A 24,143-nucleotide genomic window follows, 5' to 3' on the forward strand; every position below is an offset into this window, starting at 1 on the left:
CTTTGAGGTGTGAACCCCAGAACAACTATCCACAAAGGCTAGATCAAAGGCTCGGGAGCACACAGACTGCAGTCTTACAAGCTGGCTGTTATGCTATGAGCCAACAACCTCCCCTAGAAAGAGCATTAAGAAAAAGGAACATACACAGCTATCTGTATTAGACAGAAGCGGCAGAACTTTGCTTGCCTCACATCAGAAAGCATGGCAGGAACTCAGATGTTGCTTTATTTCCTCAAAGCCAGGACCAAAATGCTGCAGTAACTGATCCTGAGTTATAGTGGCTCGTAATATAACAGCATTCACTTGCAAGTGTTTTGCTATGGGACCTCGCAGAAAATGAATGAAAAACATCTTGCTCCCTTAGCATTACCTCATGCTACTTTTGTACAAGTATGCTTCTTAATTACTAATTTCTATGCTCTTAAAAACAAATGTTCTGGAGTCACTTGCTCAAGTATATTCACACCTCAATACACAGAAACCATTTACTAGAGCTAGCTGAGCTGCTGCTCACAGTTGACAAACTGTTGCATCTAAAGCCAAATAAAGCCAAGTCACCGTCAAGGCTATGAGGGTTAATGCATCGTCTTGCAAATATCCCTCCATCATCCTCTTGGAGCTGCCCATTAGAGTACCTCATTGGAGAAGAGCAATGCAAACCATCCCAAAATGTTCCACTTTGATCACAGTGTAAGATAAACACTCCTCCCTGGCTATATCTTCAATACCTCCAGTAGTGCTGCCTTGGACAAGTATTAGTAAAGATTTTAACCATCATACTTCTGCCTTTAAGGTGGATTATTCTTGCCTCTCAGTTTTTCCATTAACAGGAAGGCAGGCACGACCTCTGAGTTTGTGCCTTAATTTGCCGCCGTTGTGTAGAAAACACCTGCTCCTTCCATCACGGTTTTGAGATAGTGACTTTCCAGAGGAAAAAACAAGTTTGCACGGTGCATGTTAGAGATGCCCTGTTCCAGGAAACAGACTGAAATGAAGTACAAGAAATCTTAATTCTACTTGTAACAAAAACATAAGGAAAAAACTACTTGACCAATTCCTGAACAGCCCTTCAGTAAGCCCCTCTGCAGTCTTAACGCTGGCTGTAAGATGGTGATGAGTATCTCTGAATAGATACAACATTGTCATTGTTGTCTGCCTCCAAAGTGCCACACAGACACAAAATTCACACTGCCCTTACAGATATTCCAATAAGCAAAACTGGTCTCACTCACCTCATGTCACAGCAGCTTGTACAATTCCTGCAGTGAAAGAAGAGTGGTTACTATCTGTACTGTTGACTTGGGAAGTGTGAGGATACTTGAGACACAACATCTGGCACTTCTTATCAAAAACCTCTGATCCAAGTGTAATGGGATGCACCCTCTTTGGTATTGTGCAAGCATTTGAAGAAAAATTAAAGTTGAACAGTTAATTTCCTACATGTCTATCTTTTCAAAGGAAACATGGTATCAAGCTGTGAAGACAAGGAACTCAGCAATGCAGTCATCTGCAAAAGATTGTGCAAGCTCCAACATCCCAACAGTGCAGAGACACATCCTTCTAATACATGGCTTTTACCAGCTATTATACTCTTATGTCCTGAGTGAGCATGCAGGGAGCATTTCTGAAATTGCTACCCATACATGTGCTTTATTTTGATATTTTACAAATCTATAGGTTTACTACTCCCTCAGCACAAGCACAATAAATGTTAGAGAAAAATCTATGTATTATAACAAAACAAATAAGGTCTTAAAATAAAGTTGGAATAATCTGTGTATTAAAAGTGTGCAAAAAGCAGATAAATATTCTGATTCTTAGGTCCTAAATGTTCAAACGGCTCTTGAAAATAGAAAGTCTTGAACTGAGGATGCAATGATTACAATAATATTATCCTTGGTTAGCAATTAAATGATCACATCTCCCCTTGGACTAAAAATGTAGACAACAGCTAGTAGCTGACATCTCACTTCAACGTTTTACAGCTGCTCTAAAGCAAAGACTTTAGACATTTGAATGCATGCATGTATCTTATTTTCCCAGGATTTCAAAGTCCACATCCAGGCTGCTGCTCAGCCATTATAAATGAGTAATTCAAGTGGGGCATGACTGCTGCTTGTATTAACTTGATAAAGATGTTTCATTCGAAGTGCATCAACAGTTGTGTTGTCATCCTGTTCACAGGCTTATACTTATTCTGTGTTATGTTACCAGTGAGGAAATAAAAAATTATTATTGGCTTCAAACTATTATAAAAGTCTTTACACTAAATATAATTAGTATTATGAAGATTATTATTATATTTTTATTGCACCTGTTTTCAAAACTCAAAAATATAATCAAACATACCTTTAATTATTCCCTGGTTTTTGATTAAAAATAATTTTATTAACTGACTGCAATTTGCACTAAAGTTTCATTTCATTAGTTTAGACATGCAACTGCTTAAAGGACTGGCATGTGCACTTTAAAATACACACACATCTTTTCAGAAAATTCCATTATACCAAAGATTACTTTGTATCCGTCAGGTTTTCCAAAAGTTGGTTTAAAAACACAATTTTAATACAATAGAATAATTTTAAGCTTATCCTTTAATAATGAATCTATTATCAAACATGTACAAAATAACTATTTTGCAATAATTTTAATATCCGAAAAATATTAATGCAGGGCTTGGGCTAAAATATCTTTCAAATACAACAAAGACATCGAACATCTTTCATTTTCTTGTATGAATTTTCAGGTCACAACCTAGAGAGAGGATTTGCTCAATACTGAATTCCTCTTTCTCTTATCACAGCAGGGACATTACAATAGAGCTCAAAATCAGAGGGAGAGGAGAATTCATACTCTCCTTTCATTAATTTATTTCCATTGAATAGATAACCAAACACGAATAGAGTTACACTAAATATAAAAAAAATATTGAAAATATATTGTATATAGAATTTATTCAAAGCCCAGTGAGGAAAAGAGGTCCAGTTTATTTAGAAGACGATTAATCACGTCCTACTGATTATCCTCTATGCCATGGACAAATACATAAGAGAAAAGAAGAATACTATCCAGAGGTGATGATTCATCTCATGCACTCCATAACCCTGCACAATAATGTTGAACCAAACACTGTATTTAATGCTTCATTAGATTCAACCATATCTTCTCTTATTTTTCCAATGAGAGTTGTTTCTATTTACCAAATTTCCATTATTTTCTCAATTTCAGGGGGAAAAAAAATTCCCTATGACAGTCAGTTCTAATATTATACTTTATATTGTATTTAAGCAATGTTTCTGTATGGTTCAAATAGTTTTATTCCAGAAAATAAATTGAGGGCAGGGGGAAGATGGGAAGACACAGTCAGCTTTTGATTTATTCAGATTATTATTCTGATATCTATCATTAATTTTCAGATTATACTTTATTTTCATTTACGGTTTGCATCATATTATTAGAACATGGTGGGGTTTTTTCTTCTGGCACGAGAGTTAGTTATCAACACTGAAATTCAAAAAGACATAGCTCAAACTCCAATGGGTCCTACTCCTTTCATGTCCACCTTCCCACAGGCACTGGGCTATTTTTCCAGGATTTCGGGACATGAGGCAGCATAGTCAAAGCTACTTCTCCAGCTTGGCAGGGATCCCAGGCAAATGGCCCACGAAGCTGTACCATGACAGATGATGCACACGAGCTAAAAGTGGGAGAGTTGGCAGATGCAGGCAGACTCTTACTGTGCCAACTGTAAGAGCTGACATGTTTGTTCGGGACTCCCCATCCCTTCAGTTCTCATTGTTAGGGCACTCATTGCTCTGTGCATAACCATGCAACGTTCTCATTGAGTTCCGACAGTACAATCCCAAAATGATTTGCTACTCTGCTTGCAGACACAAAGAATCCATTTTCTAAATCTCTTGGGGAAAATCACAATACTTTTTTTTCAGATCTGTCTACTCCATCTTGAAAATACATCAGGATATTAGGAAAACACTTAGGAAAACCAGACTTTGCATTAATTTACTGTGCCATAAGTGGAGCTCAGTATCAACAATTAGCAGCAGAAGAGTGTTTGAATGGGAACTCAGGACTCAGGTCAGAAAATTACTTTGCTCCAGCAAATGCTTCTGTCTTAACTGAACCAGCTACAAGATTTGGGCAACACCTATAGTTTTCTGTTTCAGACACGACTTCAGAAAAACAAATTGTTTTTTCCTTTTCAAAATGTTTTTTCCTCTACTGAAGACTCTAAATCAGATTAAAATTAAGAATGAAAAAATACTTAGCTATTTAATGGAACTATATATCCACCATAATCCTATCACTGCATTTCTCAAATACATTTAGTACTCCACACAATAGTGAGAACGTCAAGATACCTCAAGTATACAGTATCTGTGTTTGAAGTTGCTGTACTTAGAAATCTGTTTTATGGAGATACTCAACATTAAATGCTCACATTATTTAAGTATGCTAATTTTAGCTATTAAATAGAACTGAAAAGTTACGCAGTGCACTGTTTTCCTCATACCAATTTTAAGTATTTCTGCCACCTTAGATAACAAGTATGTACACGAGTATCTTGCACATATTAGTTCTATTTCAGTGCACAGTTAAAAGGAAAATGAAATCAGCTCACACAACACAGAAGTGATTAAATGGTCTGACTGTTAGAAGTGACTAATGGTTCCTAGAGTACTAGTTTCTATATGGTTTGCAGATTTTTGATAGAGATTAATGTTCAGAAGCTTCACAGCACACGAAGAAAATGAAACTAATTTAAATGTTTCCAAAGTTGGACACCTTAAAGATAATCTGTCCAAAATCATTCTTCAGTTTGGTCAACTATACAAATATGTCTTAGCTTGGGGCTCATCATTGGGGTTACTGAATTAAAAAAAAAAAATCAATATACTGCTAAGATTCTAACCCGCTTTGTCTCATCCTGGCTGTGAACTGTTGTTTTCTACATAAAACTACCTCTTCGATCACTTGGTAATGGCACAACTTTATTTTCTGACCACATATGGCTATTTAGAACATCACAGAAAGGAACTGCTGTGGGACCTGCAGGACAGTAATGTTTGAGTGGAAGAGTTTGAGTGTTTGAGTGAATGGGTTTAAGCTGAAGGAGGGTCGATTTAGATTAGGTGTTAGAAAGAAATTCTTTACTGTTAGAGTGGTGAGGCACTGGCACAGGTTTGCCAGAGAGGTTGTGGAGGTCCCATCCCTGGAAGTGTTTAAGACCAGGTTGGATGGGGCTTTGGGCAACGTGGTCTAGTGGAGGGTGTCCCTGCCTGCAGCAGGGGGGTTGGAACTAGATGGTCTTTGAGGTCCCTTCCAACCCAAACCATTCTATGATTCTATGATTCTACATATTTAGATCATAATTTCCACATTAAAAATAATGCAGATACTTTGTTTAATGTTGTTTTTCATCAAATGTTATATATTTCTGTTTAGTAACGTTATTTAATCAATTGTTAGTAAAATCTGAAACAAAAAATGGACCCTGTCACAATGCATTTATATTTTACCACCAAAAGTCTACTGATTTGCAGTGATATCTATTTAGCATTTCATTACGAAAAAATAGCCATGTTACAGGAATCATTTACATCACCAAAGCAGTAGTGAAACCAATATAATTCAATTATAAAGCCTGGAAACAGTTTAAACACCATTTGAAAGTAAACAGTTACAGTCCCTTATGCCCATGTCTGGGAAGCATCCAAATGGAAGTTAAAGATCCCATGGCATTTTTTCAAAATGAGTAGGAGCTATCCCAATATGTTGGCTAACATACATTTTCTCCATTAAAAACAGATTTCAATGTCCAAAGCTATGTGTCAGCAATTGCTAAGAGCATATGCCTGTCACATTTCCAAAACTCTCTGCACCATCAATAAGTATCTAGTCACCTTGCTGAATAATGCTTTTCCAGATGCCACAAATAGAGAAGGCGAATGCATTTTCATAAATATATGAAACACAGATACATTATCCTATTCTGTTATGGAAACAGAAGTTATCATTTGAACCCACATTTAGATTTTTTTTCATACCAGAAGTGTTAAATATGACTTTGGTGGCCATATGAAACACTTTGATACTACCAGATTGTAAATGAACAGAAATCCTATGGAACACACATGCATACACACAAAATAAAGGTAGCAGAAATAGTCTCATATCTGCCATTCCTCAAGTTTTACACAGTTAATGAGTTAAAAGGTTAAAAAGAAAAAAAGGCTTTTTTAACAACTCAATTTTTTACTTTTACAGAACTTTCTAGGTTTCCTGTGTTTAAAGAGGTGGTGGGGAGATTTCCTTTCTGCGCTTTAAAGCCTGCATACCCCTTCTTACCCACCCCTCAAGAGCTGAAATATTCAGTTGCCAATACTGAAGCACAAACACCCATCCCAAGAACTACAAGATGAACTGCAGCATTACCTATAGGCAGAATGCTGTTATCCTGAATTAAGAGAAAAGAGAAAGTCAGGCAATGAGTTTCTAAAGAAAAAGGTATAAACCCAGAGGAGAATCAGACTTTCCAACTCCCTCACTCAACAGATTTCCCAGTGCAACATCTCAGGCTCCTGCTATTTGGAGTTGAGTCTCCATCTTCATTGTTCAAGTTTTGTCATTATTTTGCCATGCTACCAAACTCTTAAGTGATACTACTATTAAGAAAAGGAAACTGAAAAAAAGCAAGAACACTTTGGCTAAAGACATTACTCTGTTAACTTCCATAGCGCAGCTGAACAGTACATCTCAAAGTCAGTCAGGCTTGAAAGAAAACCAGAATTATTTTCAGGAAACTTAACTACACAGGCTGAGTTCCTAACAACTGATAGGACAGAGTGTAGCTTTAGCTTTTTTTTTTTTTAAATACCAATTTGTCAAGTATCATTCTACAAAACTCAGAATCCTATTTAGTCACAATTTCAGAATTCTAGGGTACATGTATTGTTGAAAGATTTATGGCACATTGAGAGAAACTGAATGCAACGTATGCAGAGAGATGAAAACACCTCTTCCCCCAAGAGGGTTTGCAGAATTCCTTGATGGAAAGTTGAACAGGCTGCCTTACTCCTGCATTGCACAATTACCTTTCTAAAACCAGAACTTACTGCCAGTTGCCAGAGTTATGCAACCTGCTAGAAATAATGTTAATCTAGTTAGTGTTATGTAGTATGTCCCTCCCTGATGCTACTCCCATGAACATGAAATTTATAATTGGAGCCAGCAGAGTAACAGGCTGTGCTTGAAGACAAGCTTACTTTCCTCTTAGAAAAAGTAACAAGTGCTGGGTCTTTAAGACAGTAGATAGAGGTGATTCAGGTCTAGAAAAATATTTGATACTTAACTGGGCTGTAGTGCACAACATATTGAGCTGTGAGGGTAATGAGGGAGGATGGAGCACACACGAGCTGGAAAACGTACAAAATTAAATGCATTTAAAATGAGGCTTTTACTTTCTCAGATAGGTATTAACTAACTTGCATTTACCACTGTTACCAACTTGCTCTTCCCCACACCATCCTCCCGTCCGGAACTGCACAGCAGTACCACCATCTGCTGCCCCCACTTGAGCTTGTGATGAAATTAAAAGATGTCAGACATTTTGTCTAATACAATCAACTAATTTCAAAATTATAAGAGAGAGAGAAAGTGAGGGAGAAATTACATTACCACAAAAGACTTCTGCCCTTAAGTTTTGTAACTCAGAAAAATTCTAAATTTAGCCTTGCAGTTCAGGCAGTTGAACTGCTATTTTTAATCTGATTTTGAAAACTACAGGACATTACTAGAATAATTTTTCTAAAAATGTATACTTACCTGAATTTAAATTCGCTCTACTCCAACATAAGTACTACATGAATACTGTGTTTTCAGTAACTTATACTATTAGCATTCATATTTTTCCAAGGCAAAAGATGAGAATAAGCCAGATTTTAAAAGCAATTAAGAGGATATAAATGTTGTATGCTGCAAGAGCACAGTTCTCAAAAGACCAGAGTCCTGGCAACTATCATAATCCTTTTGAAATTGTTCATATTAAGATTAAAGATCACTTTGTTCCTCTATTCCCACCACTAGTTGGTATGGTAAAAAGATCAGTCCCCTAGTTTTATATGTAACATCTTTAACATTTGCTCTCCTTTCTGTGCATGTGATTAAATGTAACATTTTGAAATCCCAAAGTTCTGAGAAAAACATAAATCCTTGTCCACAGCTGCTGTTTGACTCTGGAAACACATGCATTTTCTTTTCAAGCATCTACCATCAAAAAATCCCAAAGGACCTGAACTGGAGAACACCTGCATCTCTTCATTTAGTTCCAATAACAGAGTCTAAACTTCAAAATTACAAAAATAGATGCTATGTTCAGCTGCAGTTACATTCTGCCCCTAATTCCCGTGAACAAAAATGCTAAGAGCATGAAATCATTCAGGCAAGCTCTGTCATCGAGAGGATAAGATTTTTTGCACCAGAAGCCCAGTGGGAACTTGATAGAAAACTGGCAACAATTACAGATAAAGTACATAGTGAAATCCGCAGGGAGAGAAAAGGAAATGTAATAAGATAGAGGGGTATAATTTTTACACATTTATGCCCAAACCACAAATGTGAATTGTCTTTAATTACTCCAATATATTAAGCATTTTTACTCATTCATTGTGTCGGATCTTTCCAAAATACTTCAAATCAGTTTATGAATTCTCTTTTACAAGGACTTTTTTTTATTTGTTTACTGGAACAAGCACTCATTTAATTAAAACTGAGAACTTAAAAAATATCATTGTTCCAGCTTTAAAAACCAGGCTTTGAAGTATCCCCAATATGAGTAGTCAAAATTAAATAAAAAAAATGACAATGACAGGCTTTTTTAACTGCAAGAAAGGGGGAGTTGGTGGCATATATAGGTGTGTATGCATAAAAACAAATGTATGTAAAATCTCTCACCTCTTTCAAATAAGTTCTAACAGATAAAATCAGGTGGTTTATGATAGGAAAAAAATAACGTTCCTGCTGGTATAACCTTTATGGCACTCTTTTCATGTTTGAAGATACGATTTTTTCGGTCTTAAAAATATTTTCACTTTTTTCTTTATGGGGGAGGGGAGGAGAATGGAGTGATCTTACGCAAAATTAAAAAATATTGACAGTGGAGAAAAAAATCCAATGATCTTTGGAAATTTAAGAAAAATACCACTTAAATGAGAAATTACCAACTTTTATAAGGTTGAATATTTGCTGTTCAGCCTTCACACAGCTTTCACAAACTAGAGAAGCCTTCTCACTCTTACTTTGCCCCACTGGGTGTATCAATTTACCACACATGAGCATGCTAGTAATACAGGTACTTTTGTTCACCCCCTTATTTCACTGCTGCATTACTGAATATTTAAGCTGATCTCAAAGAAAACCTTTTAATTGTATTTTTTAATTTTAGTTCCTCTTGATTTATATGTAATAAAGCTCTCCATATGCCGGCTGTGCACATACTCCCAATTATTCAATATGGCAAACCAAATAGAGCTTAATCAGCTCACCTCATCTATTCAACAGCTGCTCATAATTAAATACTAACACCAGCATTCATTTTGAAATCTCCCTATTTCTCTCAAAGGCCAGGTGAAACAACCATGGTCTGCAGCTTGCTCCGAGGGTTAATAAAGCCAGGGTTAGTTCAGAGAAGCAGAAAGAAGACCTTCCCAAGCCCTGGGGTAATGGAATAATCTCCTCTCTTGTATTTATTTTATATGCTGCAGTTCAGATAAGGACTGCAGAGCATATCCACTGATTTTTACAACTGTGCACAGAGATACCTGGGGCAGTTTTTCATACAATTAAAAATCAAAAGCACCAGCGTGCAGACTTGTATTTAAGGACTAAACAAAATCATATTGATATTCTGTGTCCCTAAATACTTCCTCTGCCATAGGTGGAATGGTTTTCCACCATGCTAATGACACTTTGTGCACCAAACGGTAAAATACTCTTGCTAAATACTCACCAGTAGATGCACTTGTTATACATAATACTTACTTTGCCTGTATATGCTATACACCGCACGCTTTAATGCTGCCCTTTTTGGAATTACATTTTATAGAGTTTTTCCCTATGCTGGTTATACTCAGTGCAGTATGGTACTACTAGAACTGTATTTTTTTTTCCTCTTCCTCTCGGCAGCAACAAGTGAAATAGCAAGAAATAAAAAACTAGTGTAAAATGCTTTATCACTCAAATTGTAAATACACACTCAACCTTTGCAGGGCCACCTACAGACAAGCAGTAAAAGCAAGCTGCACAACCATCCTGGTCACCCTGGATCATATGACTGGAGTGGTACAAGACAGTAGACAGTTGCTGACCTGACAGGGAGAGGAGGATGAAAAGTCCCCGTCCTGTTCTCCTGGTAAATACACCCTGATTTATTCAAGAACCTCATGCCATTTGCACAACCTCCTTCTTGGCATTTTATATCCAAACAGCTGTTTTGATTTTAGACCAAGTTGTTTTCCATTCAACCTCACAGATGCATAATAAATTAATTAGCTATTCTTCCTTCACTAATTTTTATATAAGCAAAAAATTTTTAAGTCACTTGCATAGGCATTGTGTTGTATTCCAAGATTCTTCCAGAGTACCCAGAAATTCCCCTGCAATTGCTTCTCTTGGTTTTACACACCAAAAGACATGATATCATTCTGTTCTTAACGGAGGTGACTGACTTGCAGCGATTTAGCTTTGTGCAGCCCTAATGCACCCCCCTGCCGCGCTGCATGCTGTGACCAGCTGCTCTACTGACACTGAGTTTGCAAAGTTTTCTGAATCCTTGTATATGGGGAGAAGTGAACTGAGTTTACCTGAGTGCTGGGTGACAACTTATCCAATCCCACCAAGCTGGAACTGCCGCCACCCTTAGCTCTTTTGAGAAATCATGTGTGTATTTTGTGAGCATCAGCTATACAGCTATTTGTATATGCACTTTGCAGAGTTTGAAGACTTGGCCAACCCTGGCCTTATATCCAGAAATCTGATAACACTGACCAGTTCTAGATAATTTTTCTCATCTCTCCTGGATAACTTTTTTCATTCTTTCTACAAGTAGGTTGAACTACTCTCTCCACTCTTCTCTGTAGTCCAAATTCCTATTCCAGAACATCAGATCTAACATCATTAGGATAAATTGCTCAAATAGCACAACTTCAGTACAGCACAATCATCTCCAGTAGTACAGCTTTCAACAACCCTTCTATTCCCCTGAGGCATAAGTTGAATTTGCTGTCAAATTATCCAGTATAGCTTTCTTAATTCCCAGAAGTGACTGCAACTGACAGCAAAAGCATTTTTATGCTCTCAAATAACTTCATGTTTTCTCTCCATGTAGTTTTCACACTTGTAACAAAAAGGATAGCTATATCTCCTTTATTAAATCCCCTCCGTTCCTTCAGCAAGTATTTGAAAATGAAGGCTTTAATTAACTCCCTCCTCCTTTGTATAGAACCTGAGATAATTTAAACATTAATGTTTCCTATTTTAATTTATATTTTAAAAAGACCCCACAAACATTTGCAGTACACTATTCTGCATGTTTACTGGGACCAAAGCTTTAACACATCAGTCAGCTCTTCTGTCCCATTTGTCATCAAAGGTGCCACCTTACAGATCGAGAGAAGGAGAGCCAGAGGCTGAGCACGCAGGTTGGCGCCTACCACTGAGTACACGGAATCGGTACAACTTCCCTGAGGCACTGCAGGGGCAGGTGAAGGGTCCCATAAATTTTCAATTCTAAAATCTTAGCATATTAAATGTATCTCCATTCAATTTATGAAACAGGTACCACAGACATTTGTCTCTTACAAACCAATTTTCTGCCTCTCAAAGCGCCTCCATATGAGTCTGGCTGGCACTTCATTTGTGGGTGCCTTAATTCTCACAGGCATCTCCTGTCACTGCCTATCAAATTCTCTCAACTGTCTAAATGGACTATCCATAATACTGATGACCGAAAATGTATGTGATCCCTGTGACCTGTAACAAAAGCAATAATTCTATAGCATAGGAAAGTATGCACAGCTCCTTTAAAATGTCATTAATATTCTAAGACAAAAATCAGAAAACTAAACCAAAAGATCCTCAAAAAAGGCAGAAAATGCAATAATCAGTAATAGTAATAAATATTATTATGAACATTTAAAAGTTACTTAAGTGAGACAACAGGTGCAACAGATTTTCACTTTTTTAAAAAAACGGATCTCAAAAATTCAGAGACTGTTGAATAATGAATTGCTTTTCAGCAATCTTTTAGGGGCAGAAACTTGAGATAATTGTTATAAAAACAATGCCGTAAACATTTCCAACATGATGCTCTCCAAGAAACATATAAGTACAGTTACTGAAAAAATAACCTAACTGCTGGAGTGCACAGTGCTTGCAAATATTTACTTTGCATAAGAATCAAATGTTGTTTACATACGTACGTAAAAATTACAAAGATGGCAATAAATTCACTGTTACTTTTCAGACTAATGACATTCAACAACCATTACACATGGAAAAAAAATAGAGAAAAAGCGCACGCTTTTCAGTTTACTTTTGTGTTTCATAATATTGAGGTCAGCTAATTATTTTGCTTGCCTTAAACTAGATGCTTTCTGGGTTGGTTTTCCTTCCCCTATTTGATTCCACTCTTAGCATAACAACAGGATAAACTTTTAAAAACCTGAAAATATGATTTTTAAAATGCACCATAATGACTGCAAAACCTAGATCCATGTGTATTTCAGAAACTATATTATAGCTATTTTAAGTTAGATACATTTCAAAATTGTCAATGTTACTTAAAACAGACCAATGTTTTGTTTAAAGCCCACAGAAACCATAAGAATGTCAGGTAAGATTATTTATGCCCACAAAGTCAACAACAGTCTTAAATTTATCCAAGCAACTTTCTGAAAATATTAACTTGTTTCTTATTTAAATCCACCACAACGCCAAGTTTGATGATGTCAAATATGTGCTCTGTAGCATTTTAAAAATCACCTTTTTATTATTAACAATTTTTATGATAAAGAAATTCTTAATTTAATTATAAATTATGCTGCAAATTTATATGAACCACTTTGAATTCAGTATGCCAACTTGTGTATAAGCAGCTCAACCCAATAGATAAAGGGAAGAAATAAAAAAGTAGTATTTTCAACTTGGATCCTGCCCCCAAAAAGGGGTTACAAAAAATTCTGTGTAAATAATTTAAAAGGCAAAGTCAATGAAGCCTTCCTTATTGAAGAAGACTTACATTGAAATGCTGCTTTTAGTTTCTGTGTCACACAGTGAGCTAAGGTAGACTTGTAATGTGTGCAGTATGTGAAAAAGATACTTTGGCATTTGGCATTTTATATGACGTCTATCTTTTGAAAATTACATTGGATCGGAAAAATGTAACGCGATACGAGCTTAACAAGAGTTTTGCACTTACCAGAATTATGGCAGTAGTCCATATACTGTGGAATTTGGATTGTAAAGGCTACCAAATCTGGAGCTAAGAGAGATTCTGGCTTTCTACTCTCATTGAGCCACTTACTGCTGTGTAAGTCTCTGGTGTCAGAAGGGCCTTGAATTAAAGGAATCAGCTTCTCTTTTCCACCATCACCTAAGATAAAGATTAGACCCCTTACAGCTTTTACTGTAACAAGATAAATTTTCAACACAAACATTCACTAGTCCAAAGAGAACAGCTATTAACATTGTAAGTACAGAATTAAAAGAGGAAATAGAGAGAGCAGTCTCATATAAACTATTAAACAGCTTCCTTAATGTTATCTTGTAAATGTCTTTACATGCAGGAGGATTTCAGATAATCAATTCTATTGGAAATAGTATTTTCCATCCCAACTTCATAAAATAATATCTTTAAAAATCACCATGAACTCAATTTAGAGTTAAATGCACTACATTTTTAATAGTTAGTTAGCTGCCTTTACATATGAAGATATCATAGACATTGATTGGAAAAGTTCCTGCATGCTCTTCAAGAAAAATTCTATTAAAGAAATTTAAAAACTATTTATCACAGAGCCCTCAATAACTTCACAAGCAAAATACATACTTGCAGCATTATTGGAAAATGAGAAATTAAACCATAAACAGAATTACGCTGCAAATAAAGCGAAATGCAGATATTCTATGTGATATGAAAATGCAGAGTTATTTCAGTTTCTTCAGTGCTTTTAGATTAATATATGTCTCAGCAGAAAAAAACATCATCTTTATTTTTTATTCGGTGTAAAAACTGACTATACTGGGGCCAGACTGGATCATCCTGGCACACTTAACAATAATAATAAAAAACCCCAAAACAGAATACAAAAAAACCTCTCTGATTCATAGGAACAATGAGTAAATTCTTGTTTCAGTAACTCTCCTTGTAAAAAGCAAGGCCAATTCTCCTATACAGGCAATAAAGTTTTACATGGTCCAGCTGCACATACCTGGGGCTTTGGCACAAATTTTTATTGATCCCACGGTCCCAGAGGCACATTTGACCAATGATGTGCCGCAGTACTTCAATTCAACATTCTGGATTGAGCCCTCAAGAGTTGGCAGGGGATTCTTAGATTTCACACCTAATAAAAGAAAACTGCAAATGTACTAGCCTGTTGAATTTAAATATTTTTATATTCCTTCACCAAGGCATTTAAACTTAATTATACTTTAATTATCTACCTTAGATGTTCTTATAGCATTTTTGTTGTGATTCACAGTTTTTAAATGGAAGTGAGAGAATGCTGTGAATAGGCATTTTAATACAGTTATGCATAAAATATATACAGATACTGTGAAGAAAACACACAAAGCCACTTAGAAATTGGAATAAATATGTATATCTAGACATAGATACGCTTTTGTTTTCACTTTATAAGTGCCACCTCAATTATTCTCTTTCATGTTTTTATTGTGATCCTTTCATTTCTGGACCTTAAATGACGAAGTGTTTTCAGCTCACATTTAGACAACAACATTTTACTCAGTAGCAATGTAAAGCATTAAATCCATGCAGCTGAATGGCACGGGCAGCCAGCAGCACACTTGTCATTTTTCAACGGAAACTGGAGTTCAAACCTTGCCTCAGGTCACAAGGCAATAAGTTTTGGTGGTCCTTCCTCAGCCCCCATTTGTGCACACCAGAAAACTACCGCACCAGTTGGAAGAAATCGGCGCTATTGGCAGTCACTTCTGAAGAGCTGCCTAGAACTGCGGCGGCAGCAGCAGGGGATCTTACAAGTCAGGACTGAGATATGTTGGCAAAGCTCGAGGGCAGCCCCCAAAACAGCCCCAGAGCATAGGTGAAGTCAGCCCTCCTATTCAGTACAGCGCTGCCTATCAGAAAAAAATACGTTTACTTGCAAATCAGAAAAAAAATAGTTTCAACACCTGTAAGAAGTATGAAAGGAAAAACTAACAGAAGGTATCATTTTTTAATGTTTTTGTTCCCCTCACGCAAAAGTGACTTGGAATTTGTCAGTTAAAACTGGCAAGCAGCTTGTTAATTATGCAAATATTAGTGTAATTATGGAACTGTTTCCTTGCACATGTAACATAGAATTTATTCCAAAATCCATAATTAAGCAACGAAAGTATCGTGGAATATCAGATTAAAAAAAAAATTAAAGCATTTTGATATGTATTTCAAGGTACTTACACACATTAAAGAAACAATGTATTCTCTACAGAATGAACTCATTAGTTTTTTGCACAATCTCTCAAAGACTTAAACCAAAGGACAACCTTTACTATATATTAACTAGTAAGGAAAAATTCCTAAAAATTTTTATAGGAAACAGAAGATTTAGGATTAAACCTTGTAATTGTGCTTAGTTCACTGTGCCTATTCCAGTTCCTAAACACTGAAGTGCATTTGATAGTGCATACAAAATCATTAGGTAAGCAGACTTCTTGACATATATTTATTTAAATTTTCTTCTGGTAAGACATTCAAATAATTTTTGAATAAAAAATACTTTCCAGGGTAGGAAAAGAGAAGCAGCATACGAAGGGACACATGGCATTTAGTAAACCAGACTGCTTTGTGAAAGTACGTTCCACATTCTATGCATACTTTCTTATCAAAATTTAACCTGTTTTCTGCATTTGAGGTATGCCCAGCCTCTTCCTAATTTGTGATTCAGGAAGGCTTCAGGCTCAGAGAAATGCTCACTGTAACCCATGTGTGTGCCTGCAACTACGACACCCCATCGGTTCTCAGTCTGAAAGATCAGCTACTGGTTTTAGTCTCGTGAATACACCCTCATTCCCAGTCTTGCCCGGGGTAAGCCTCTTTTAAAGCTGAAAATCCCCTTTGATCCAAGGTGTGGTATCAGACACAATGCAAGAATTTGTCAAAACCAGATATGGTATCTGTAGGCATTTCCTAGTCTTGGCTCTGCCTCCCCATACTTCTTATACACTTGTGCAAATAGAGGCCATTATGTTGAAAAAAAGAAGAAAGGAAAGAAAAAAGTATCATTTTCCTTGTCTTCTGCCTATTCCAAAACAAAAGATTATAAAATACAAAAAAATAGATAAAAATAAAATATATATATATATATATATAAAAAATAGCAGCAAAGATTACAAATCAAACCAAATTTGAGTTCATAATTTGACCCCTCTCTTTCAAGTCTTCTCAAAAGTGGTAGCTTCTTGCTGTTTCCATCTTTCAGCAAGTCTTTTATGCCTAAAAATACAAGCTGTGATGCCCGATACATTTCTCTCACTTCAACATGGAAGATTAAGTATTTTCAAAACCAAATATTTTCCATCATGGAATCCACTTTTAGATGCATTACCCTGAACAACCTCTCTGCATTAGGACTAAAACTTTCCATGTTAATTACATGTGTAATTTGAATTTTGTTTTAGTATCACATTTGAAAACAAGGAACCAAGTTTCATGGGATTATGCTCCCTATTTGTTTCTGTTCACTCCTATCCCCTCAACAAATAGCTTCTGGACTAGTTGAATTTCAGCAAGATACAGCAGCATTATCAAAGACATTTATTTCCTACAGCCTTCAGGAAAACGTGAGTATATCTGCCCTGTTAGCTGACCAGTCAGCATATGCACGACAATCAGCAAACTAGCCAGTGCACTGTTTTTCACCCAGCTAGCATGGGTTAGGGATCACGATGGGAAACTAAGAAAGCTGAATGGCTTGGCCTTGAAGAAACCCACAAACCCTCAATACATGAGCATATAATTAACAATTATATGATTAACAACTCTATTTTAATGCACATGACGAAGTAACTGAGAACAGTAATAAGCTGTTTCTGGAACACCTGTTAGAGTGACAGGATGAACACTTTCTCAGTGGTTTTCGATTATTTGAAAAGAAAATAGAAAAGTTTTAGAATAACACAGCATAATCATGCCCCTCCTTTCCTATGTTGCTTTGACATGAAGTGGCAACATCATCCTGCTCTCAGTTCTAACACCTGATAACCACAGCATACCATAGTAATCAAGAAGAAGTTGCAAGAAAAATTAATTCTGCTCAGGTTTCACAGCTCCGGACTGAGGGACACTCAGAATATCCATTTATTAAATATTAAAATCCTATAGAACAAGGAACTTAGGATGTCTGTATAAACTTTGATCACAAAGACAAAAATTTCCTGAACCTAAGGTGATTTCCCTTGACCAGTTACAAGTTCCTTTTTCAAAGCACAGAAAGTTTAGAGACATTTGGTGAACCATTTATGATGAATAAGTTTAATATATGGAAACAGCACATTTTCTTTAGTCTCTGAAAAAATTTGGAAATGGTGAACCATCCCTCATAAACTTGTCAAATTGGCAAGCTGCTCTATAGAGAAGAAAGCAGCCTTGTTTCCTATGTATGCCTCTGACTATCTGTAGTTGCTATCCCTGTAACTTGAGTTCTTCCCAAATATTCTCCCTTTTATCTCTTTCATCATGATAATATCATTATAAAATCAAAGTCTCAACAGTTGCACACATAACTCAAATATTCCTTAAATACCTATTTCAGCAAACAAATGTTTAAGTGAGCGAAGGCCGAGGCTCCCTTCCCTACCCTCAATGTTTATAAACTTTGTAAAAGTAGTGTCTTCTGAAGGGATTGGTTGAGTAGGAGGATATTAAAACCACTAGATAAGAAATGCTCCATGCTTCCAAATACTAATTCGAATTTAGTATGCAGACAAACACTTCACAAGATTTTCATTAAGACATTGAGTATGAATTCAAAGAGGAACGAGGGAAGCCAAATCTGTCATTGCCAACAGCAACGTTATCCAAATTCAATGTCTTGCAAATGAAGCACGACAAAGGCTTACTTCCAAGCTGCAAGACAACAAAGTGGAATTTGTGCTGTACTTGCTCTTCTGTAATCACACTTTCAAAAGTAGCACTGTGGTTTACTTGACTTTGCTGCTCAGTGTAGTCAAAACTGGACAAGAGAGCAACCATGTTTGTTTTTCAGTACACCTCACATTTTCTTGAGTGAATTTATTATTTTCATCAGGAACATGGTAATCAAAGACTTTATGGAGATAGAGAGATACATATACCTGTCTCCACCAAATATAACCTACGGCTGCTTCCAGATAAAAATGACAATTTTCTAGCCGTGTCATTTTTGTATTGGAAACATCTTGCCCATTGTAGAACTATTTGCAGTAAAAATCAAGTGTTTCCTTCCCAATATGTAACTATGTTTATACTTGGTGATCCAGCATAATCTCTTTTAGTTGAATCAGATCACACAGAGAATATAACACTTCACCAAAGACCTAGAAAGCTTTTCTGTCCATACTGCAGAACCTCAAAATAGGCAGCGAGTTTTACTAACTTAAAATCTACTACACTTTGACAGTTTACACCTTGGGCACACTAACTCACTTGAATTTTAACTGAGCCCTTCTGTTCTAGAAACTCGCACAAAAGTATCACACCGTCGAGGAAGAGTCTCCCACACTTTAAACCAGGCATTCACAGCCTCTGCCCAACTTTTCTGGTCATATCTTTGGTCCTCTCCACGTACATAACCCAACTATGCAGCTTGCCCCAAATCCCTGCATTAAGTGACATTCTGTGTGCAAGCAGGAGGGAATGAAATACCTAAATGCAGGTCACAACTGTGTCTTTATAGATCAGCCCAGGATTTCTGCTAACAAGCCTATTAATACTAAGCAATCATTGAATTTAAGACCTGTTAAAAAAAGTTACCTAATTAGTGACTTCACTAATGGCCTATACATCTTTTACCAATGCGTTTGTAATAAGGTGAATTTGTAATGATTAATGGAAAAATCAAGAGACAAAATCTAAACTGATCAATAGACACGACAGGAAATCAGCAAAAGAGGTATGGTACTGATTCTGAGGACAAGAGTCAGGACTGTGTGCCGCCAAATCCCTGAAATACAATAAATAATTCTTGAGAAAGATCATAAAAGAGAGAACTGCAAAATATGAAATAGGAAATGAATAAGGCATGACTAAAACTTTTAGAAGTAGCTCCACATGAATTCTCCCCATATTTAGGTTATGGCCTCAGAAGGAAAAATTTCAATATTTAAAGCATTAAGTACCAATAAACTATGGTTTGGCAACATGATATATTAAAAGACTGTCACATACATGTCAAAATTATTTTGAACTCAGTAAAAAGATCAATCCATGAATAAAAGCAAGGAGCTATTAACCAAATGAAATAACAATTAAGCCTAAGTCTTACTGGAATCAAGAAAAAATATCCAATTATTTTCACAGAAATAGATATTTAAATTTTACATGACTAACGCAGAAAAAACTAGTAAACAAATTGAAGCATTAAGAGAAACCTCATTTTTTTCCATGAGAAATACTCATTTGTGTTCAGTCTCTGCTTAAGCAGTGCCCTCAGTAACAGCTTCTGAAAGTCTGTACTCAACTTGGTTAGAGAGATGCCACTTCTGAGGAACTCGAAGCTAAAACCAAACTTAATTCCTTCCTCCTTGCAGTATGAACATAACAGAAGCCACAGAGACCAGCTCTAGCTGGCATCAGTCCTACTTCTCACATTCGAAGCACTAGGGGAGCACGAGCTTTCATGTTCTTCATTGCAGTAAAACGGCAGCAGCATAGGAACTTCAACATCTCTTTCAGTCACTGTGCTTCCTTGCACACAACAACAGAAGAGAAAATACTAGGGTTTTGTGTTTGGTTTTTTTCTTTTTTTTAATTTAAATTGGAAAAACAGAGAAAAAGAGAGATTTTTTTTTTAAATGTAGAAGCCAAGTTATAAATACTTTCTCATTTTTTTCTGTAGTAAAACTAAATCTTTGTGATTATGTTCCCCTAACATCTTTACTGCGTTCACAATTCCACATTTTTAATCTGTCACCATAGTCTGCAGACCACATTTTGCAGCCCTAAAGTAGACACTCACAGGCTACTATTTACTTTCTTCTTCAAAGCAATAATTCAGGCAGCTTATTTTAAGGAGGTGTCAAAGGATAGGTCTATTTTTTTTTCTAATTCAATTTTATTTAGCATTACTATTGCTATTCTGATTATCATCATTATTTTCTTGTAACTGTGGCAACCAGTTTTCAGTCTACATACTACTATTCTAAGAAGTTATTGTTTCATCCCCATCCACTCCCAAGACTTAGCAGGGCAATAACAACAGGATTATGGTAGACCTGTCTTGCCTCTAATGTATGGTGAGCTGGACAGATTTTCTACTGTCTTGAGCTTCTTGTACCACAGTTCCACACCTAAAAGAAACCTTTCATTTTTTCTTCAGCCGTGGTACTCAAAGGAACAGTAAATGCATGGAAGGGTGACAGCAGTTCTTGACAGACTGAAATACTCTCTAAAGAAGGTCAAGCTGCTTTCTTCTTGGGCAACAATGACAAATATAAGTCTCTTACCATTCTCTTCATCATAACATAAGCTGCAAAAACCACACATATGCACACACGACACAAAAATGAATCTCCTCACATGCTTTCAGTATTTTCACAGACATATTTCAGAGCTGAGCACACAGCCAGTCATACACTCGTCTTCACCTTGGAGATCAATATTAAAATCTCTGTAACTAACCACTTTAATCCTTAAACTGCCTGTAAACTAATTAAAGCTTCTCCATTTCCTAAACATGAAAACAGACATAGAACCATCATTTAGTAATGGAGATTTTCATATTGCAAAAAATTCCCAGCTTGCTAAATAAGAACAGCATTTCACCTACAGGGAGAGTCACTTGAATCTGGCAAATCCCTGTTGTGACATTCCCATTTTGAGATGCTACACAACGGCCTTCATACAGGTCCCTATCTGCCTTAATACACGAACAACTTGATTTTTCTAAAATTCTGCTTCAAATGGAGAGTTAAATGAGAAACTTGTGATTCCAACCAATATTGAAGAAATCACAGAACATTTGGAATAATACATTAAGGCATTCTAGGTCAGAAGTACCTTTGAATAATTCTTTAATAATCCAGTCAAGTAAAATAATGCTTTAATTTTCAATGCTCATAGAAGAACTAAATAGCTACCACTGAAAAAAAACCCCAAAACCTTTTCTGAAAATACAACGGAGCTGGGAAATGTTTCAGAACTCCCTTCACCCACTGTACTAAGGCTGTCCATGAAGAGGACAAGGATCATCCTGAAACATTCTCAGTGCACGGTAGAGAAACCCAATCTATGCATAGTCTGACTGCTGCTCCTTTTGATCTAAATAGCCAACATTTATAGAACGAATACCACTTTCCATCTTTAAACATATATAGTAGCGCAAATAGCTCTCAAACCTTGCTGTGAAAAGTGTAGTTTTGGGCAACTTATTATTATTAACCTTATTATTGTTAACATTCAAGCTATTTAGACATTGCCAATTATAAGCATACCTAATTGAAGCTATTATTTTAGATTTGGCAACATGACATTGGTCAGGACACAGGATTAAAGTGGCTTTAGTGGCACTGTTCCAGCTGCTGTAAACAGAGGTTCAAAAAGAAGAAAAGGATTGATTTTCCTTTCTGCATAATTCAACAGCTGCATTTCAGATACCCCTGTATCATTTGAGACAAATGGTAGAAGCCCAAGTTAATGCATTAAAATAACTTTTGTCCTCCAAGAAAATGCGTAAAAACTATCAGAATCTGAATTTCTAACTCTCAAAAAGCATGTCCCATGAATCCTCTTATCTACACATTGTCAGTAGACAAATGCTAAACATGACACAGATGCAAATGCTTCTGGGATACAGATAAATAAGAACTTGAGGAACTTTCACCATGAAGTATTTGAAGCAAGATCCTGAAAAAGACACAGATTGACACATGGACAGAGGAAAGAGCTTACAGTTTCCACCCTTAGTAACACACCCTTTGCTTGGAAGCAGGCACTCGCAATCAGTAGCTTCCATCTTAGTTGTATAAGCCTCCTATTCCTTTCAAACCATTGTGGTTTAACCCAGCTGGCATCTGAAACAACCACACAGCCATTCACTCACTCGCCCCCACAGTGGGATGGGGGAGAGAACCAAAAAGAAAAACATAAAAAGGTAAAACTTGTGGGTTGAGATAAGACATTTTAATAGGACAGAAAAGGAGAATAATGATAGTAATAATAACAACAACAATAACAGAATACACAAAATAAGTGATGCACAGCACAGTTGCTCACCAAAGCCAAAACTCCGCTAGTTCTCATGCCCCACCTCCTCATGGCCCACCCCCCAGTTATATACGGAGCATGACGTCATATGGTATGGAATATCCCTTTGGCCAGTTGGGATCAGCTGTCTTGGCTGTGTCCCCTCCCAGCTCCTTGAGCATCCCCCACCTTCTCATTGTCAGGCCAGTATCAGAAGCTGAGAAGTCCTTGACTGCTCGGCAACAACTAAAGACATCAGTGTGTTATCAACATTATTCTCATCCTAAATCCAAAACAGAGCACTATACCAGCTGCTAGAAAGAAAAATAACTCTACCTCAGCTGAAACCAGGATACAAATACACTAGTTTTGCTGTATCTGAGAATAAGTTCAATAGCTCAAGCAAAATGTCAACACATAAAGTATATTAAAACCCTTTTTCTCATTAATATATGATAATACGATCACTAAAAACCTGAAATGCATTTTCTATCCTGAGTTTCTATTAAGTCTAGTTCAAGTTCAATCCAGTACCAGTTCAAATTCCTTATCTTCAAATAGGCTAAGCATAAATTGCAATGTATCTTAGGTTCGGGAATAAAGCCTGCATTTTACAACTCTCCTTTCAGTGAAAAGGTCTGTAGCACCTAGAGTAAAAAGACATTTGGAGCTTTCTAGGACATCAAAATGTAGGATGAAAGAACAAAGTCTTAGAGGAACCAGAGCGCATTTCAGATCTCATCACCTTCTCTTTTAACTATGAAGCTCATTTCTCTAAGGCACATCTATTTAAATAAGCTATTTGGCAACTATGAAACTAGTAAAGCCTGGTTTTCTACAAGTTTGTATTCCTTTGCCCTTAAAAAGCCTCATTCACCAGAGCAAATGCAAACCTTAAAGTGCTACGTAACATACCTACTATGCAAGAGAGAAGAAATGCCGGATCTCATATGGACCTGCACATGGTTGTAAGCTTCCCTGTAACATGCATGACACCTGGTCACCTGCTTGCTGTCAAACAGAGTATTTAATGGTTGAAATCTCTAACAAGCTTGATTTGAGATAACTGCATATAGGACAAAACAGTTATGGACCAGTAAAAGGTCAACAAATTGAGGATTCTAGAGGATGGACACAGTAATTCTTTAAGAAGTAAAGAATCATAGAATCATAGAGTCTTTAAGGTTGTAAAAGACCTCTAAGATCCGCAAAGTTTTATAAAAATTCAAAAGAAGGGCAGATGTGTTCAGTAACAGTATTATCAAAAATAATAAAGAACTAACATCTAAAGTGTAATCATTAACAGTTCAATCTCCTGAGTTGCTGCCGATGGTGGAGGAAGCAAGAGAGAACATTAACATCTTTCAGTTGGGAGGTGAAGAAAGCCAGCAGTCGTACAGTTAAAAGATGGACAACAGAGGTTGCTGCTGGGGACACTTAATGTAAA

At 36.4% G+C, this 24,143-nt stretch overlaps 1 protein-coding gene across 7 annotated transcripts in view; it reads right to left on the reverse strand.

Moving 5' to 3' along the window:
• The window catches only part of VPS13B (vacuolar protein sorting 13 homolog B), a 485,973-nt gene that overhangs the window by 312,009 nt on the left and 149,821 nt on the right, over positions 1 to 24,143 (reverse strand). For 5 of the 7 annotated variants that reach the window (XR_008575696.1, XM_054815083.1, XM_054815086.1 and 2 more), the window contains exons 18-19: positions 14,505 to 14,639; positions 13,493 to 13,666 (exon numbers count right to left, since the gene is read on the reverse strand). The exons of 1 other annotated variant lie outside the window; for it this stretch is intronic. Coding sequence is in view for 5 of the 6 variants with exons in the window: in XM_054815083.1 (XP_054671058.1) it covers positions 13,493 to 13,666; positions 14,505 to 14,639 (309 nt within the window). In the remaining variant the exon portion in view is untranslated. The remainder of the gene's footprint in view (positions 1 to 13,492; positions 13,667 to 14,504; positions 14,640 to 24,143) is intronic. One more of the 7 variants, XM_054815084.1, reaches the window with a different exon arrangement.

Source organism: Grus americana, chromosome 2, assembly GCF_028858705.1.
Source record: "Grus americana isolate bGruAme1 chromosome 2, bGruAme1.mat, whole genome shotgun sequence".
Taxonomy (NCBI): Eukaryota; Metazoa; Chordata; class Aves; order Gruiformes; family Gruidae; genus Grus; species Grus americana.